This window comes from Lepidochelys kempii, chromosome 1 (genome assembly GCF_965140285.1).
Source record: "Lepidochelys kempii isolate rLepKem1 chromosome 1, rLepKem1.hap1, whole genome shotgun sequence".
Classification (NCBI taxonomy): Eukaryota; Metazoa; Chordata; order Testudines; family Cheloniidae; genus Lepidochelys; species Lepidochelys kempii.
In genome coordinates, this window is record NC_136380.1 from 144082170 (window position 1) to 144102151 (window position 19982).

A 19982-nucleotide genomic window follows, 5' to 3' on the forward strand; every position below is an offset into this window, starting at 1 on the left:
TCTTTTTTAAAGATGGGCACTACATTAGCCTTTTTCCAGTCATCCAGGACTTCCCCTGATCGCCATGAGTTTTCAAAGATAATGGCCAATGGCTCTGCAATCACATCCGCCAACTCCTTTAGCACTCTCGGATGCAGCGCATCGGGCCCCATGGACTTGTGCTCATCCAGCTTTTCTAAATAGTCCTGAACCACTTCTTTCTCCACAGAGGGCTGGTCACCTCCTCCCCATGCTGTGCTGCCGAGTGCAGCAGTCTGGGAGCTGACCTTGTTCGTGAAGACAGAGGCAAAAAAAGCATTGAGTACATTAGCTTTTTCCACATCCTCTGTCACTAGGTTGCCTCCCTCATTCAGTAAGGGGCCCACACTTTCCTTGACTTTCTTCTTGTTGCTAACATACCTGAAGAAACCCTTCTTGTTACTCTTAACATCTCTTGCTAGCAGCAACTCCAGGTGTGATTTGGCCTTCCTGATTTCACTCCTGCATGCCTGAGCAATAATTTTATACTCTTCCCTGGTCATTTGTCCAATCTTCCACTTCTTGTAAGCTTCTTTTTTGTGTTTAAGATCAGCAAGGATTTCACTGTTAAGCCAAGCTGGTCGCCTGCCATATTTACTATTCTTTCTACACATCGGGATAGTTTTTCCCTGTAACCTCAATAAGGATTCTTTAAAATACAGCCAGCTCTCTTGGACTCCTTTCCCCCCTCATGTTATTGTCCCAGGGGATCCTGACCATCAGTTCCCTGAGGGAGTCAAACCAGTCGGAGAACACTTCAATCTCTTTGGTCACTCGATTACAGACCTAAAAGTTGCAATTCTTAAAAAAAAAAAAACTTCAAAAACAGACTCCAACGAGAGACTGCTGAATTGGAATTAATTTGCAAACTGGATACAATTAACTTAGGCTTGAATAGAGACTGGGAGTGGATGGGTCATTACACAAAGTAAAACTATTTCCCCTTGTTTATTTCCCCCCCTCAGCCATTGCCCACTGTTCCTCAGACGTTCTTGTCAACGGCTGGAAATGGCCCACCTTGATTATCACTACAAAAGGTTCTCCCTGCCCCCTTCCCCAGCCCCCCCCCCCCCGACTCCCGCTCTCCTGCTGGTAATAGCTCACCTTACCTGATCACTCTCATTACAGTGTGTATGGTAACACCCATTGTTTCATGTTCTCTATGTATATAAATCTCCCCACTGTATTTTCCACTGCATGCATCCGATGAAGTGAGCTGTAGCTCACAAAAGCTTATGCTCAAATAAATTGGCTAGTCTCTAAGGTGCCACAAGTCCTCCTTTTCTTTTTGTGAATACAGACTGACATGGCCGCTACTCTGAAACCTGAAATTAGGAAAATGTGGTTTAATGTTGAACTGACTCTAAACAAAGAGCCCTGGCTTTCAACAATCCCAAATATTCAGAATCAGGTGAAAGGAAATATTTCATTTTTGTTTTCCCAATAGAAAATGAAAATGGCAGCATAATTGACATTCTCCTGTGAAACATGTCAATTTTGTGCAAAATGAGTTTTCCATTGGAAAATACTTCCAACAAAAATTCCCAACCAGCTCTACCTGTTACAGAGATCAAATTGAAAAATTCCGCTACAAAAAAAAAAAAAAAAAAAAAAAACCAACCAAAAAACCGACTGTTTGGAATTTTTATTGTTTTCTTGAAGTTTATAAATACATTGTAATGTAATTCTCTCTCTTGAACTCCCCTCCCCTTTTTATGCAAAAGGTAGTTTTGGTTTATGTGGCAAGAACTTGCAAAACTGGATCAAAACGACGCAGTTGTTTGTTTAAGCTTTGAGTGAAATCCAGCTCTCCTGTTAAAGCATTTGTAAACATGATGGAAAAAGTTTAATTTTCACTTGCTTCCCCTCCCCATTTTTGGTTCCTTTAGAGGTGAAGTCTGTGGTAGTTTTCCACTTTAATAGGAACACGATCTGGTCCGAAATGTAGCCATTACTCTCCCCCGCCCCTAACTACACACAGAGGGGTAAATGCGGAGTGCAGTACATATGCCTCCTGCTCATAAGTTGAAAATGTTTGTCTCAGAGCCTTGCAAAAGTGACAATAGCTGACAATTCAGGTGGTGTGGGAGGTACTGTCTGGTGCTGGGGTGTGTGTGAAGAAGAGAGTGAAACTCTGAAGCTTGGAACTTGTAGGGTAAGTATTGGTTTCAGAGTAACAGCCGTGTTAGTCTGTATTCGCAAAAAGAAAAGGAGGACTTGTGGTACTAGCAATAAATTGGTTAGTCTCTAAGGAGCCACAAGTCCTCCTTTTCTTTTAGGGTAAGTATTAACGCTGCATGCCTTAGGGAGCTCTGTCTCTATGTCTCCCTTGCGGAACAGGGGCGTCTTTAGTGTATGCCTTTTATCGCACCTCGCAAACAAAGTAGAGGGGACAGGGACACAAGCGTATTGGTGTCAGTGTGGAACCTCCCGGGGAAGAGGACGCTGCGAATGCGCGAGGCAGGCGTGCAAATGGGGAGAGACACAGTGAGCCCAGCGAGGCCGCGTTCAGTCTCCGACCGCTCGCTTTGCCCTTCGCCTTGCGGTCTGCGCCCCGACCCGCCGGACTCCGCCGCCCGGTCACCGAGCCCCTGCCGTGCCCGGGGGCGGGGGATCGTCGCCCGGCCCCTCGTGCCGCAGCGTGGTTCGAGCGGGGAGAGACGGAGCTGGCTATTAGGCCCTTTTACCCAATCGCAAGGTGGATGGGAGGAAATGTACATTTGGCAAGTCTCAGCGCCTGACTGGAAAAGCGAAGAAAAAGTAGAAGTGCTTTGTTACTCGGCCATGCCCACGCCTCTGCGGAGCGGGGACGCGGACAAGGAAGCAACCTCCCAGGGGCAGCGAGAGGAGGCAAGTCTCAACAGAAGCTACAGAAATGGAGAATGGGACCGAGCCTGCCTGCGCGGCAAACGAGCGCCCGTTTGCTCACGAAATTGTCAGAAGTAAGTTTTGCTGCGGCCGCCGCTTTAAAAATAGTGGGTGTAGGGGTGGGTGTGGGTGTGGGTGTGGGTGGGGGTGGGTGTGGGCGGGCGGGCGGGGGGGATTTTTCAGGAAGATTTCTTAACTGAAAACTTGTCTGGAGGGAAAGACCTGTTTTCTCTTGCAGACCATGTGCAGCTCCATACCCGGGCACTAGTTTCCCGTTTTAGTTCAGCGATATGTAACATGAGGAAGCTGGGTTAGTGTTTGAAAGGGATTCCAATAATTAAAAACGCTAAAAAAAAATGGACCCACAGTTAAAGTGTGTGATAATTATTAATATTTTATAATAATATAATTTTGTTTAGTACTAAAGTAGTTCACCAGAGTAACAGAAATGTAATGAGGAGTCCAGTGGCACCTTAAAGACTGACGGATTTATTTGGGCATAAGCTTTTGTGGGTAAAAAACCACTTCTTCAGATGCATGGAGTGAAAATGACAGATGCAGGCATTATTGTCCTGACACATGAGGAGAAGGGAGTTACCTCACAAGTGGAGACCCAGTGCTGACAGGGCCAATTCGATCCAGGTGGACGTAGTCCACGCCCAATAATATAGATGAGGAGGTGTCCATTCCAGGAAAGCTGCTTTTGTAATGAGCCAGCCACTCCCAGTCCCTATTCAGGCTCAAATTAAGGGTGTTAAATTTGCAAAGAATTTTAGTTCTGCTGTTTCTCTTTGAAGTCCGTTTCTGAAGTTTTTATGTTCAAGTATAGCTACTTTTAAATCTGTTATAGAATGTCCAGGAAGATTGAAGTATTCTCCTACTGGCTTTTGTATGTTACCATTCCTGATGTCCGATTTGTGTCCATTTATTCTTTTACGTAGGGACTGTCCGGTTTGGCCTATGTACATGGCAGAGCGGCATTGCTGGCACATGATGGCATATATCACATTAGTAGACGTGCAGGTCAATGAGCCTCTGATGGTGTGGTTGATGCAGTTGGGTCCTCTGATGGTGTCGCTAGAGTAGATATGGGGACAGAGTAGGCAACGAGGTTTGCTACAATAATTGGTTCCTGGGTCAGTGTTTCTGTGGTGTGGTGTGTAGTTGCTGGTGAGTATTTGCTTCAGGTTGGGGGGCTGTCTGTAAGCAAGGACTGGCCTGCCTCCCAAGCTCTGTGAGACTGAGGGATCATTTTCCAGGATAGGTTGTAGATCGTTGATAATGTGCTGGAGAGGTTTTAGCTGGGGGCTATACGTGATGGCCAGTGGTGTTCTGTTATTTTCCTTGTTTGGGCATGTCCTGTAGTAGGTGATTTCTGGGTACCCGTCTCACTCTGTTAACCTGTTTCCTCACTTCCCCAGATGGGTATTGTAGTTTTAAGACTGCTTGATAAAGATCTTGTAGGTGTTTGTCTCTGTCTGAGGGATTGGAGAAAATTCTGTTGTATCTTAGGGCTTGGCTGTAGACAATGGATCGTGTGATGTGTCCTGGATGGAAGCTGGAGGCATGTAGGTAATTATAGCAGTCAGTAGGTTTCTGGTATAGGGTGGTGTTTATGTGACCATCACTTATTTGCACTGTAGTGTCCAGGAAGTGGATCTGCTGTGTGGACTGGTCCAGGGTGAGGTTGATGGTGGGGTGGAAGTTGTTAAAATCCAGGTGGAATTCTTTAAGGGCCTCCTTCCCATGGGTCCATATGATGAAGATGTCATCAATATAGCGCAAGTAGAGGAGGGGCGCTAGGGGACTAGAGGTGAGGAAGCGTTGTTCTAAGTCAGTCATAAAAATGTTGGCATACTGTGGGGCCATGCGGGTACCCATAGCAGTGCCACTGACTTGAAGGTGTAAGCGGTCCTGAAATCTGAAATGACCTACAAGATCTTTATCAAGCATTCATTTGCAAATTTAACACCATTAATTTGGGCCTGAATAGGGACTGGGAGTGGCTGGCTCATTACAAAAGTAGCTTTGCCTCTCCTGGAAGGGACACCTCGTCATCTATATTATTGGGCGTGGACTACATCCACCCTGATCGAATTGGCCCTGTCAACACTGGGTCCACTTGTGAGGTAACTCCCTTCTCTTCATGTGTCAGGATAATAATGCCTGCATCTGTCATTTTCACTCCATGCATCTGAAGAAGTGGTTTTTTACCCACAAAAGCTTATGCCCAAATAAATCTGTTAGTCTTTAAGGTGCCATCGGACTCCTTGTTGTTTTTGTGGATACAGACTAACATGGCTACCACCTGATACTTGACAGAAATGTAATGGCCATGCGAAGTATAATCTATGCTGTATTGTAAATTTGATGCTATACAAGTAAAGCATTAAGGTCCTGATCCTGCAGACATTTATTACCAGACCAGGTGCTTATCTTGTGGTGAGTTACATAAGGTAACTCTAACAGCCATACTGGGTCAAACCAAAGGTCCATCTAGCCCAGTATCCTGTCTTCTGACAGTGGCCTATGCCAGGTGCCCCAGAGGGAATGAACAGAACAGGTAATCATCAAGTGATCCATACCCTGTCGCTCATTACCAGCTTCTGTCAAACAGAGGCTAGGGATACCACAGAATCATAGAAGATTAGGGTCGGAAGAGACCTCAGGATGTCATGTAGTCCGATCCCCTGCTCAAAGCAGGACCAACCCCAACTAAATCATCCCAGCCAGGGCTTTGTCAAGCTGGGCCTTAAAAACCTCTAAGGATGGAGATTCCTCCACCTCCCTAGGTAACCCATTCCAATGCTTCACCACCATCCTACTGAAATAGTTTTTCCTGATATCCAACCTAGACCTCTCACACTGCAACTTGAGACCATTGCTCCTGGTTTTGTCATCTGCCACCACTGAGAACAGCCGAGTTCCATCCTCTTTGGAACCCCCATTCAGGTTGTTGAAGGCTGCTATCAAATCCCCCGCACCACACTCTTCTCTTCTGCAGACTAAACAAGCCCAGTTCCCTCAGCCTCTCCTTGTACATCATGTGCCCCAGCCTCCTGATCATTTTCATTGCCCTCCGCTGGACTCTCTCCAATTTGTCCACATCCTTTCTGTAGTGGGGGCCCCAAAACTGGACGCAATACTCCAGATGTGGCCTCACCAGTGCCGAATAGAGGGGAATAATCACTTCCCTTGATCTGCTGGCAATGCTCCTACTAATGCAGCCCAATATGCCGTTGGCCTTCTTGGCAATGGGGGACACTCTGCTGACTCATATCCAGCTTCTCGTCTGCTGTAATCCCCAGGTCCTTTTCTGCAGAACTGTTGCTTAGCCAGTCAGTCCCCAGCTGACTGATGGACCTATCCTCCATGATATTACAATGGCCATTACTGATGGACCTATCCTCCATGAATTTATCTAGTTCTTTTTTGAACCCTGTTATAGTCTTGGCCTTCACAACATCCTCCGGCAAGGAGTTCCACAGGCTGACTGTGCGTTGTGTGAAAAAATACTTCCTTTTGTTTGTTTTAAACCTACTGCCTATTAATTTCATTTGGTGACCCGTAGTTCTTGTGTTATGAGAAAGAGTAAATAACACTTCCTTATTTACTTTTTCCACACTAGTCATGATTTTATAGATCTCTATCATATTCCCCCTTAGTCACCTCTTTTCCAAGCTGAAAAGTCCCAGTTTTATTAATCTCTCCTCATATGGCAGCCGTTCCATACCCCTAATATTTTTTGTTGCCCTTTTTGGAACCTTTTCCGATTCCAATATATCTTTTTTGAGATGCGGTGACCAGATCTGCACACAGTATTCAAGATGTGGGTGTTCCATGGATTTATATAAAGGCATTATGATATTTTCTGTCTTATTAACTATCCCTTTCTTAATGATTCCCTTAATGAGTTGTGTGTGACTTGTAAATTTACTCAGGAAGTTCAGGAGGGGACTCCAATGCAATGAATCATCTCTCAGCTGGCATTATTGCATGATGATTTCACAGATACTAAGGTCAGAAGGGACCATTATGATCATCTAGTCCGACCTCCTGCACAATGCAGGCCACAGAATCTCACCCACCCACTCCTGCGATAAAGGATGTCTGATTTCTTCATACTGATTGATGTATCAACACATGCTAAAAATATGGGGCCCAGATCCTAGAGTGTGATTGGTCACTGTGACCTAAGTCATCACATGGTGTTATTTCTGCTCCTTGATTGGTTAATTCCCAAACCCACAAAGAGTTTTCAGAATCACTGTGTGAATGCTTCTGGAGTGAAAACTCAAGCTAGTCTACACAAGAAGCGCTGTGCTGCTGTAGATGCTATGCCGACGAGAGAGCTCCCACCTCCATGAGAGGCTCTCCTGCTGACATAGCACTGTCCACACCAGCATTAAGTCGGTGTAACTTGCATCACTCAAGGGGGTAGCTTATTCACACCTCTGAGCGACATAAGTTATACCGACATAAATGGTGGTGTACAAACCCCCATACAGCTTCTATGCTGTCCAAGATTGTGGGGAAAAATCCACTGCCAAATTGAGGTGACATTAATTTTCTATTTAATAGAACGGGGAGGGGGAGAATAGATTCAGCAGTAACTGGGACACCTAGAAAAAGAGCTGAGAAAAGAGCTGATGCTTTGTCACTTGCAGTTTATAGACCATTTATAAGAAGAGGAATATTCTTTATTTTGGTGTATCTGTGACTGGGGTGGGGGAGCTGGGCAGAGGTGCTGTGTTTCTGGGTCCAGATGCCCCTTCCTCCCTCCCTCCCAAGAAGAGTGGAACAAACAGTCACAGAATCTGTGCAGCAACCATCAAGAGGATGATGCAGCAGCTTCTTCCTTGCTATGCCCACGGTTGCTCTTCCATGTAAACTCAATGCAATCAGGGCTTCCTGGACTGTGAGTGGGTGGGCATCCTAGGGTGGGAAGGAATCAGAGTTGGGGAGCAGCTCTGCTGATCGAAAAGTCTGCTGGAAGCAGCATTAACTCCTTTTTATTTTTAATCAGTGACAGTAGGGAAGTGTGTAGCCACAGGGAGTCTCCTAGGGTAGCAGGACTCCTCCTGTGCAGCTAGGGGACTGAGAATAGAGAGGCACATGGAGGGAAAGTCCCATGGGATTGTGCTAAGCTCTCCCTGCAAGTCCTTAGGGTCTGTATTGTCATACCACTTCCTTCCTGTCCTCTAAGGCCATGTTTTCACTCGGAAAAAAGTGTTTTTAAAACATTAGCCAACATGTTAATCTGCCTGGTCTAGAACAGGATTTTAACACACATTAAAAGTACAATTTATCCTGTCTACACTAGGTTTTTTTACACATGTTCAAAATATCCTTTTGTTTCTACTGAAATCTAGGCCTGTGCGGTCACAGACCTCTCCCCTGAGTGGCACATGTAGCTACATCTCTCCAACTTCATGACATTTTTGGAGAGCCCCCACCACCCCCCATAGATTTTACAATGGGAAAGGAGAAGTGAATTCCTTATCTCTTAATGAGTGTCAGAATGGAGCATGGTGGGACATCAACCCTGACCTTGGAGTATGTCTACTCTGCAAAAAACCCACCCTCTCTGCCCCCCTACTGCAGCAAGTCTCAGAGTCCCTGTCAACAGACTCAGCCTCACAGGGCTTGTACTATAGAGCTAAAAGTAGCATTGTAGACACTCCCGCTCGGGCTGGAGCTGAAGCTCTGAGAACCATTGCACCCACTCGCTGGGGTTCAGAGCCCCACCTCCAGCCTGAGTAGGAATGGCTGTGCAGCTATTCTTAGCCCCACCATAGCACAAGCCCCACCAGCCTGAGTCCGTTGACAGAGTTGATCTGCTGCTGCAGGGTTTTTGTTTTTGGCAGTGTAAACATACCCTTTGTGTCCCATGGTACTGAGAGCTCCTTACATCAAGTAGTATGGCCTTGTATACACATACATTGGCACTGGCTTCCACTAAAAGTGCATTGTAAAATTATTTGATTTAAAGTAGGTGCAAAGCCCTGTGTGGACACGCTGTAAGCTGCCCAGTGGATAGAGCAGGATCTTGCCTGTGGTTGTACTAGCAGGTCCAGTAATCGAGTATAGATCCAGGAATCAGGTACAAGTCCAAGAGTGAAACTGGAGTCAGGTTTGAGGGGTCAAACCAAAGGTCAGAAGCCAATGGGTTAACCAAGGGATGTAGCCAAAAGTCAGAGCCAGGAGTCAGAAACCAGAATGGAACAGGTACAGGCTGAGGTTGGAGCAGGAGTAGGCTTTAAGCAGAAATGGAGCAAGTTAAGCACTGCTGGACATGCGGTATGCACTGAACGGCCACTGATGTGAGACTTGGCAACACAAGGGGAAAAAAGCAGCACTGCCTTTCAGAACAAACCCAAAACTAGTCCAGCCCATTTCAAAGGGAAGGGTATGGGGGCAGTGCTTAATTTATAATGGAAGAGGTGCCAGGACTCAGGAGTACTGGAAGAGCCCGAGAAGTGGGGGGGCCACCGGCACCTGAACGGTGGCCCTGCCTCTTCTCCATCTCTTCCCCCGAGGCCCCGTGCCCGCTCCGCCTCTCCTCTTGAGGCTCCGCAACCTGCCACTCACTCCTCTCCGCCTCCTACCCCCTTTAAGGCAGGAAAAGAGTGATGGGGCCATGGCCTCATGGTCCCCCCATTCCAGCGCCATTCCAGTAGCACAAGCTAGTCCTGCCCACCCAGCACCCTGGGTACATACTCGAGTAGCCACCAGCCGTGTTACCATGGTTTCACTGCTGTTGTCACTTGAGCTAGCTAGATCAAAGCTAACTTGGGCATGGGAGTACAGACGCTATTTCCAACTCTGGAGGTTGTATCACGAGTCTTGTGATATTTGGGATTTTTCGTATTGCCCTGTCTCTGGAATCCTGTGACTGTGAGACTCTTACCTTTCATTAAAAAAAGGGACTTTCTAGCATGATAGTTGTAGAGGAAAGTGTAAAAGCATGAATCCTAAAGTCTTCAAAACTAGAAAGAAAATAAAATCAACCCTCCATTTATTATTTTTTAAAATTCCATGGTTTTTAGTCAATCTCATGAGTTTTTGTTTTCTGACTCCTGAGTTTTGCGTGCTTGGGATTGGCAACACTAACTCCTGTCCCACAGCACACTGGGGTCACTATAAAACCTGAGATGGATCCAGGGAAGGGGTGCATGTATTTCATTTCTTCGTTGTCTAAATCCCACTCAGGAATCCTGCACACTGGGTACTGTATGACATGTCACATACCTTTCAGTAGAAGGGCTCTCAATCTTCATCTCTTGTCGAGTACTTTTACTCACCTCATTGTCTTGGAGGGCCTGTAACATGGCTTCTGTGGTCAAGGCTCAGCTGTCAAGATAGTATCCTAAACATAGCCTTGAAGAGGGGCAGCCTTGACACAGGACAAGGGGAAGTGGGTGCTTTGTGTGCTGGCTGTAGTAGGGGGCTGAGTGAGGCTGTCAGTCCAACTGGCCTGAGGGAACTAGAACGGGAGGGGAAAGCCGCTCTCACTCTAGCATTCTGCTGTTTGTGTTATTCTTGTAAAAAGATAAATTAAGACAAAAATGACATGAAAGTGACATTGAAAGTGTGACTTGGAGGGATGTGGGAGCGTGAGGGTTTTCAGGGTACATTTACATTTAAGCTGGGAGGTGTGATTCGCAGCTCATGTAGATGTAGCTATGCTAGTTTAGCTCAAGCTAGCACCTGAAAGAAGCAGTGTGTCCGGGATGACATGGGCGGCCCCTTAGGCTAGTGCAATCCTGCCTGGCCCCTGGGTTCGTCCCTAGGAGGCTAGCGCAGCCTGCCGCAGACACACTGCTAGTTTTAGGTGCTAGCTTGAGCAGAGCTAGCGCGGGTATGACTGCGTGAGCTGGGAACCACACCTCCTAACTCACACGTAGACATTCCCTAAGAGTGCTAACAAAAGGCCCTTGCCGCTAATAAAGTTTGACTGCTAGTCAATGATACGGGACTGTTAAGCTGAGCAGGTTAGTGAATAAAGGCCGCCATCTTGACAAACTGCATTTTCTTATTATTTTTTTCAACATACAACATAACCCAATAGTGAGCAAACCTTAAATCATGTCAGTGTGGTTACACATAGTCCTGCATCGGAATATCCCCTACTGGCACAGCATTAGAAAGAGGGTAGTTTTAGAGTGTGTGAAGGCAGTGAGCCAGGATGTTAGGGCTGGCAGAAGAAAACACGCCTTATTTCTTCCTACAGGAAGATCTCAGGTTCTGAGGAGACTGCAGACTCAGGGTCGGTCTATGCTAGAAAATGATATTGACCCAGCTGCATCCCTCAGGGGTGTGAAATATCCACACTCCTGAGCAACATAGTTAAGCCAACTTAAGTCCCAGTGTAGATGGCGCTAGGTTGATGGAAGAATTCTTCCATGGAATTAACTACCAGCTCTGGGGCAGGTGGATTACCTGTGCTGACAGGAGAACCCCTCCCCTCAGCATAGATAGCATCTTCAGGGAAGCACTACAGCAGCTCTTCCACAGTAGCATTTCAGATGTGGACACACCCTCAGCTAAATTTCCCAGCAACCTTAAGAACATACAAGTCAGTGCGTGGCTCTTCACAACACAGATGACCTCTGCCCGGATGTTGCAATGGCGACCGGTTCCAGATTGGAATTGTCAGTGTGTCTGCAGCAGGGATTTAAAACTGAAAGCTGTAGAAGCTGTTACTGCAGGTCACCAATGAATTGAAAAAGTAAAGAATCTTTTCCTACTGCCCGTTGCACAACACTTTGCTGTGCCCATTATGAAGCACTCGGACACACGGTTCGTAGGGTTCAGAAAAAGCAGAGACATTTATATAAATAATGAGAACATCCACAGGCCTGAAATGTTTGCTTTAACACGGGATGGGAACCCACGTACTTCAGGACATAAGACTAACTGATGGGGCTAGAATGAAACTTCCTCTTTGGGCAGTTTATTCCACAGTTGTCTGTTGTGTAGTTTCTGCTCCTGAAGCATGTAGTACTAGCCGCTCTCAGAGAGAGAGGAGCAGAAGTTAGGTGGGCCACCACTTTGGTCTGGCATAGCATTTCCTGTCTCTTCTGGAACACAAGACAGCTGAAATATTTCCTGTAAAAGCACAGCTTCTTGGATTTCATAGTATTGTGTACAGCTGTTGTCTGTGGATTCCCTCACTTATTCATTACTCACACTTAATCTCCTAGTCATGCACACAGTGAGTGACTGTAGGCTGCTGTGTTGTATCACCAGCCAGGGAAGGGAAGCAAATGCTCTGGCCAAGTCCTTGTTAAGGTCCTTTAATCAGATCATGGTTTATTGTGTATAACAAAGGATATAAACAACTCAACAGAAAATGCTGGACACACAATCCACAGCCAGGACTTACCTGTGTTCCCATCTTCAGCTTCCTTACACACCCTGCGCAGCCAGTTGATAAAGGGGGATCCCTTAACCCTTTCTAGGCTGCTGCTTTACCTGTTCCCAGTGGTTGTTCTTCAAACTTGCAATGATGCAGACGACTGCATGAAACAGAATTGCGAATGAAAGACAGAATTATGTTGCAGTTCTGTCCTGCATAAACCAGACTGTACACCGCATACGACTGTGGGCCTGCTTACTGATACTTTTGTCAAACTCCAGGACAACTGGGAATCCCTCCTTTGTAGACTGCGGCAACGACTGTGTTTGAAAGCACAAGCTGATGGTTTTTTTAAAAAATGTACCTACATTTATTAATCATTTATTCAGTGGCATAATTGTGCATTAGGCTTTATAGAACAAATAAAAAGCAAGGCCCTTGCCCAAAGGATCTTACATCTAATCTTACACAAAATGTGTACAGTGATGATAATAGGGGGACTGGGAACAGGGAGACAAAGGCTACACAGATGAGATGCTTTGGTAAGCTATAAATGCTGCTTGATGAGTCCAATGTTTAAAAATAAAATTTTGATGAAAACCAGATCAGGTGTGTTCCAATGGTTCTTTCTTTTTCATACGTGTACACAGTGCCTAACTAAATGGGGATCAGTGACTGGGACCTTCGAGCACAAAATATTTGCAGTAGAAATAAAGAACAATAAGTGAGACCAGACTGAATTCAGGTTTGGAACAGGCATTTCACACTGCTCTCGTAAAGGTCACGGAGGAAGTGGAATTGTTTATGGTGTTTGATGGGAAAAGGAAAACTCAGGCTGAATGTCAGGAAAATTGCCTGTTGAGATAAAATAGAGTGTGAAATTCTGAGCCAGGGTTTCAGAAGACTACAGTGGCAGATGCACTCAGGAAACCTTCTATGTAAATTGCTGTACAGCAGGGCAACCTAACTGACTAGTTTAACAGGTCTGGCTTGGATCAACCAAGTCTGAGACTCAGGGGCCTGCCAGTAGCTAGAATGTACATAAATTCCAATTTATAAGGCTTATTAAAGCCTTTGTCTATTGTTATATGTTGACACACAGGGAGATATGGGGCAGGAAAGACAGTTCTTGTTTTATTGAAGCAGGGTGAACGTTCCCTGCCGAAAGGTCAGGCTATCTTGTCTGCTGTAAAACCAGCAAAAGCAGGAGTTTCACAAATTGGTGTTTGGTGCAAAACCATTCAAACACTGTAAACTAATTACTGAGTGCTTCCTATCCATGGCAAACAGTTTTGCTGCTGCCTCACAGACCAGGAAACAAGGGTAGATGTTACCTACCGATGGAGAAACCACAGATAGTCAATCAGCAAACTTCCAAGGAGAGCTGCAGCTCCCTTTAACACCTCTGGAGAATTGTGGATGCTCAGCACGCATCTGGAGTGGGTCCTGTGTAAAGGGAAGTGAGACTTTGCTAACTGTTATGTGGCGTGTTAGCTGTTTTCCAGTTGCACTAAATAATGCACTAGTGTCATTCTACTGACTTCAGTGCTGTTCCAACTGAGTTACAGGTGTCACATGAGAAACGACTCAAGCGCCTAGTGTCCCCATCTAATAATGTCCTAGGCTTAAAGAAAAACTCTTTGCAGCTTTTGAATATACTGACCAGAAATGAATACAATGAGACACTGTGCTGTCCAGCACATCTCACTCCCGGCAGTAGTAAAGAGGCAGAGTGAGAGAATCAGTCCTTTGCCAAGTGTTGCTAACCAATCAGCCTTCGCTAAAGGCCTGACAATGGGTTCCTGGCCTTGGTGAAACTGGTTGCCATGATGCTGGCTTTACTGCCTCTCACCCCTGGGGTGGGGTAAGGGCGATATGACAGCATGGTCACTCCTTACTGCTTGCAGCCAGGCTGGTGTTTGGATCATGGAATGGAAGGGGGACAACTACTGAGAGAGAAAGTGAAGCAATCCTGATAAACTTCACGTAGCTCCTTTGACCCAAATTCTAAATTTTGCTCCCAGTCACACTGGGGTAGATTCAAAGTATTTCCACTTTAGTCTATAGCCCCGTCTACACAAGAAAGTAAAGGTGCTTTTTTCAGCTGCGTTATCTTAAAATGACAGGGAAGCCCCCTTAGCACTTGTGTAGATACCATTTAATATAACGGTTTTCAGACTTTTGTGCTGGTGATCCCTTTCACATAGCAAGCCTCTGAGTGTGACCCCCTTATGCATTAAAAACACTTTTTAATATATTTAACACCATTATAAATGCTGGAGGCAAAGGCTGGGGTGGAGGCTGACAGCTCGCAACCCCCCAGGTAATAACCTCGTGACCCCCTGAGGGGTCCTGACCCCCAGTTTGAGAACCTCTGATTTAACAGCTTCTCAAATATTCTATAACCTAGGCAAAGCAATACCAGTGAGCAGTGATAGATGAATGGGTGCCTATTTGAATGGGATGTGGTGTCATTGCATTTTTTCGTCTATCTCAGGCAGCATCTTTCTTTGGCAGAGTACATCTCTTAGGCCAGGGCTATCCCATCAACGTATGTCGACTCAAATTACATTGGCATACTGTTGCCTCATTTAGTACTTTGCTTGTGTGCATGCATACTTGGCACCTTGTGTTGGCCGTGCACGTACTCACCAGGAGTGCTTGAGTCGATGCAGAGTGCCGTGCACCATGGTTAGGTATCCCACTGTGCAACTTGCCCCTGTCCAGCACACTGTATTTTTGGAAGTTTTGCCAAAGCATGATGGGACTGAAACAAGTCATGCAGGGTGACTGGGAATACGGGGTCAACTGCCGAGTTTGCAACTATCTCCATCCCATAATGTTATCTGTATCCCATAATTTTTGTGCCTTTTTTTCAAAATCCCACAAACCTGCACAGTCCTCCTTGCTATCCGCCATCTCTGACAGAAGCATGGAGCCTACACAGCTCTGAACTGTTGTCATGAGCATTGTAAGCACAAGGCACATGATCCTGGAGCGTTTGCAGAGCTGCAAGAAGAACTGAATGAGTGGGCAACATAACAATTTCGTGGAGTGCTGTGGAACATAGGGAGAGCCATTGCTGGCATTCATGGAGCAGCTGCACATGGTGGAGCACCACTTCTGGGCCTGAGAAACAAGCACCGAGTGGTGGGATTGCATCGTAATGCAGGTGTGGGATGATGAGCAGTGGCTGCAGAACTTTCAGATGCTCAAAGCCACATTCCTGGATCTGTGCGCTGAGCTTGCCCAAGCCCTCCTGTGCAGGGACACCAAAATGAGAGCTGCACTGAGAGAAGCAAGTGGCGATCGCACCAGGCAAATCTGCAACTCTGGATTGCTGCTGGTCAATGGTAAATCAGTTTGGAAGTGGGAAATCCACAGCGGGGGCCATTGTGATGCAAGTGTGCAGGGCTTTTTATCACCTCCTGCTATGCAGGATTGTGACTCTGGACAATGTGCAGGACAAAGTGGATGGATTTACAGCAGTGGGGTTCCCAAACTGCAGAGGAGCAATACATGGCACACATATCCCTATTTTGGCACAGACCACCTTGCCACTGAGTACATCACCAGAAAGGGCTACTTTTCTATAGTTACTCATCATTGGTGGATCACCAGGGATGTGTCACCAACATCAGTGTTAGGTAGTCAGGGAAGGTGCATAATGCTCATATCTTTAAGAACACAGGATGTACAGAAAGCTACAAGCAGGAACTTTCTTTCCTGACTGGTGGATTAGCATTGGGAATGCTGAAATTCCAGTAGTGATCCTGGGGGAGCCAGCATATCCTTGGGTCATGAAACCCCCTTTCCAGCACTAAGTAACGATTCAACTACAGGCTCAGCAGGTACAGAATGACAGCTGAATGTGCTTTTGGTCATTTGAAGGGTTGCTGGCATTGTTTACTCATAAGATTGGATCTCAGTGAGAAAAATATCCCTATGGTTTATAGCTGCCTGCTGTGTCCTGCATAATATCTGTGAAGCAAAGGGGGGAAAGTTTCCACTGGAGTGGAGGGCAGAGGTGAAGCAGCTGTCTGCTGAATTTGAACAGCCAGATACAAGAGCTATTAGAAGAGCTCAACACGGAGCTAGATAGCTCTGGGTGGTTCTGAAAGGCCATTTTAATAGTGAGCCAGATAAGTGTGTGCTGTTGTAGTGGCTCTCCCTGGCCCTCCTCTTTTGTGGCCAAGTCGGAATCATTTGGAGATCGCTGGACATGTAGGAATATAACTTTGTCAATGCACCTCTTAATTTTGTTTGTGAGTGATCCTATGAGTTATGTGACATGGTTACTCTCAGAACTGCTGAGCACTCATTGGTATATGTTTTGACCTAATAAAGCAGAATGAGTTCCAAATACTGTAATTTTATTCTGTAATAAAATCAGTGCAAAATAACCCGTGCAATTTTAAAACAAATACATTAAAAACTTAATAAAACTTAATAAAATAAGAGAGCAGAGCTTATGAAGAGCAAAGAACATTCAGGTCCATTTCAGCTACACATACACCAACCGTCACTTTCACAGGTCAGTGCAGGTGAAGCTGTGATTGTCTTTAATGTGGAGTGGAAGGGATAGTGCAGTGACCCCAGATGCCACATGGAATATTGATATGGATATAGGGAGCCTGCAGCATCTGTGTTTGCTGCCTGAGAAGCCCCATTATGTCCTGGTGCAGCTCTCTCTGCTTTTCCTGCTGGGCCTCCTGGGCCTCTCTCCTCTCTGCTTTTTCCTTCTTCCGGCTGCCTGTAGTGTTCATTCTCCAGGCGCTGTGCTCACAGTCTGATCGAGCACTGGCTTGCAATGATGCCCTGGAACATGTCATCCCAAGTCCCCTTCTCTTTCCTCCTTATCTGGCTCAGGTGTTCAGCAGGTGTAGAGGGGGAGATCCTGAAGGCTGCAGTGGCAGCAGCTGAAGATAACACACACACAGGTACCATTGTCGGCATATTCACTGCAGAATGAGAAACTGAAGATGCTGAATTCACTCCCCTTGATCCCCACAAGTTTTAAGCATGACCTTCTCACTTCTGCTTGGGATTGCTTATGCACGGTGCCAGTCACAACACCAGCCATGGAGAGTATGGCCCCCCAGGGAAGGGGAAATGAGGAGGAATTGCTTGGTTGTATGATTCTAGTAGTATAGGACAAGGGCACTGAATACTGGCACAGTGATTTTAGCTGATGTCTCACTCCTGAAGGTCACAAAGGCTGCTGCTTGTGGCCCAAAGCTGCCCAGGCCCATACTTTGCTAGTCTGCGTACTGCAAAGATGCTAGCTGAAGTTATGGCTGAGTGGTGTGGGAAAGTGTCCTACTGTGGAGAAGAAATAAAGCAGCCCTCCCTAGAAACCATGGGCAGAGGATTGCAGAGTAACTCCATGAACGTTTCATCAAGATCTCTCAGGAGGATACAAGGGACATCCCTGTGTCCATAAACAAACTGCTCCGCATGCCATCCTCTGCCCCGCTTCACGCCTGCCTAACTGTAGAGGGGACTGAAAAGCAGAGTTGTACCACTGCCTCTTCTAGCACAAGTAAATTGATGAAAAGTCAAAAGATGTGTCCTGCTACTCTGGGGGGCCATCCCTGTCATTGAAAGCTTATCTACACGCTTACCAGAGGTTCCTTCCCCTGCACCGGGTTTGCCCATGCTTTACTGGTGGGACTGGCTAGACTGCAGTGGAGTTAAAAATGGGTCCTGGCTCACTGAGCAGCTGGATTCCCCTGACACCTGTTCCCCATACTCCTCCCCCTCCTCCTTGCTGTTCATGGAAGGGGCTTGTGATTTGGGCTCCTTGGAGGTATCCACAGTGCTGTGGGGCGTGGTAGTGGGATCTCTGCGGAGGATAGCATGCAAAAAGGGGCAGGTCTGAGGTTTGGCACTGGATTGCTGGCCTCTCTGGCCTTCTTGTATACCGGCCGCAGCTTGTTGGCTTTCACGTGGCCCTGCTGCTAGTCCCTGGTGTAGCCCTTCTCCTGCATCACCCCAGCAATCTGCTCGGATATGTCAACGTTTCTATGGCTGGATTGTATCTGTGCCTTCACAGCCTCTTTTCCCCACAGACCAACGGATCCAATATCTCCTGTCTATTGCAGGCAGGGGCATATCTGGAGCATGCAGCCGGCATGGTCAGCTGGGCAGTTGCGCACAGCAATGGAGAGCTGCTAGGTGTGCTCACCATGCTGGGCAATCAGGAAAAGGAATTTCAAAAATTTGTGGGGTTTTAAAGGGAGGGGAGGGCTTTTGGGTTCTGTGACCCCTGGGCAGTGGAGGTCACAATGGTAACCAGAACTGTCCCTGTGGGTTATTGTGGGAGAGCTTCTGGAGGGTCGACATAAGTAATGCAGTATCTACACTTATCCGGCATTGACCTAAATACATTCACTGTGACTCTACACTGCTCAGGGAGATGGTGTTACTATCTCAGCATAGCAGTGGGAGCCCAAATGAGTGTAGACACATGCACAGCTAGATTGATGGAAGGTGCCTTTTGTTGACCTAACCAAGTAGTGTAGACTGGGCCTTACACTGAGCCGGAGGTAAATATTAATATCAATACCTAGTGCCAAGGAAGAGAAGCACAATGATAATTTAACCTGGCCAGAAACAGGCAGTTGTGTCCCAGACCCCTGGGAATCTATGATTAATGCATTCCTTGTGCAGGTAAAACTCCCACACAGATATATGGGAATTCTGAATACCCAAGACATAGAGTCATAGACTTCAAGGTCAGAAGGGACCATTATGATCGTCTAGTCTGACATCCTGTACAATGCAGGCCACAGAATGTCACCCACCCACTCCTGTAATAAACCCCTAGCCTATGTCTGAGCTATTGAAGTCCTCAAATCATGGTTTAAAGACTTCAAGGTGCAGAGAATCCTCCAGCAAGTGACCCGTGCCCCATGCTGCAGAGGAATGCAAAAAACTCCCAGGGCCTCTGCCAATCTGCCCTGGAGGAAAATTCCTTCCTGACCCCAAATATGGCAATCAGCTAAACCCTGAATATGTGGGCAAGACTTAGCAGCCAGACTCGCATGAAAGAATTCTCTGTAGTAGCTCAGATCCCACCCCATCTAACATCCCGTCACAGGCCATTGAGCATATTTACCGCTAATAGTCAAAGATCTATTAATTGCCAAAAATTAGGCTATCCCATTATACCATCCCCTCCATAAACTTATCAAGCTTAGTCTTGAAGCCAGATATGTCTTTTGCCCCCATTGCTCCCCTTGGAAGGCTGTTCCAGAACTTCACTCCTCTGGTGGTTAGAAACCTTCATCTAATTTCAACTCTAAACTTCCTGATGGCCAGTTTATATCCATTTGTTCTTGTGTCCACATTGGTACTGAGCTTAAATAATTCCTCTCCCTCCCTGGTATTTATTCCTCTGATATATTTTTAGAGAGCAATCATATCTCCCCTCAGCCTTCTTTTGGTTAGGCTAAACAAGCCAAGGTCTTTGAGTCTCCTTTCATAAGACAGGTTTTCCATTCCTCGGATCATCCTAGTAGCCCTTCTCTGTACCTGTTCCAGTTTGAATTCATCCTTCTTAAACATGGGACACCAGAATGGCACACAGTATTCCAGGTGAGGTCTCACCAGTGCCTTGTATAATGGTACTAACACCTCCTTATCTCTACTGGAAATGCCTCGCCTGATGCATCCCAAGACCGCATTAGTTTTTTTACGGCCATATCACATTGGTGGCTCATAGTCATCCTGA

At 46.4% G+C, this 19982-nt stretch overlaps 1 protein-coding gene across 2 annotated transcripts in view; it reads left to right on the forward strand.

Annotated features, from left to right (window-relative positions):
- The first annotated feature begins 2613 nt into the window (after nucleotides 1-2613).
- LOC140916260 (organic solute transporter subunit alpha) overlaps nucleotides 2614-19982 on the forward strand; it is a 46294-nt gene continuing 28925 nt past the window's right edge. Inside the window, exon 1 of one of the 2 annotated variants that reach the window (XM_073357646.2) lies at nucleotides 2614-2960. In XM_073357646.2, the coding sequence (XP_073213747.1) occupies nucleotides 2894-2960 (67 nt within the window). In that variant the 5' untranslated portion in view covers nucleotides 2614-2893. The remainder of the gene's footprint in view (nucleotides 2961-19982) is intronic. The other variant, XM_073357635.2, reaches the window with a different exon arrangement.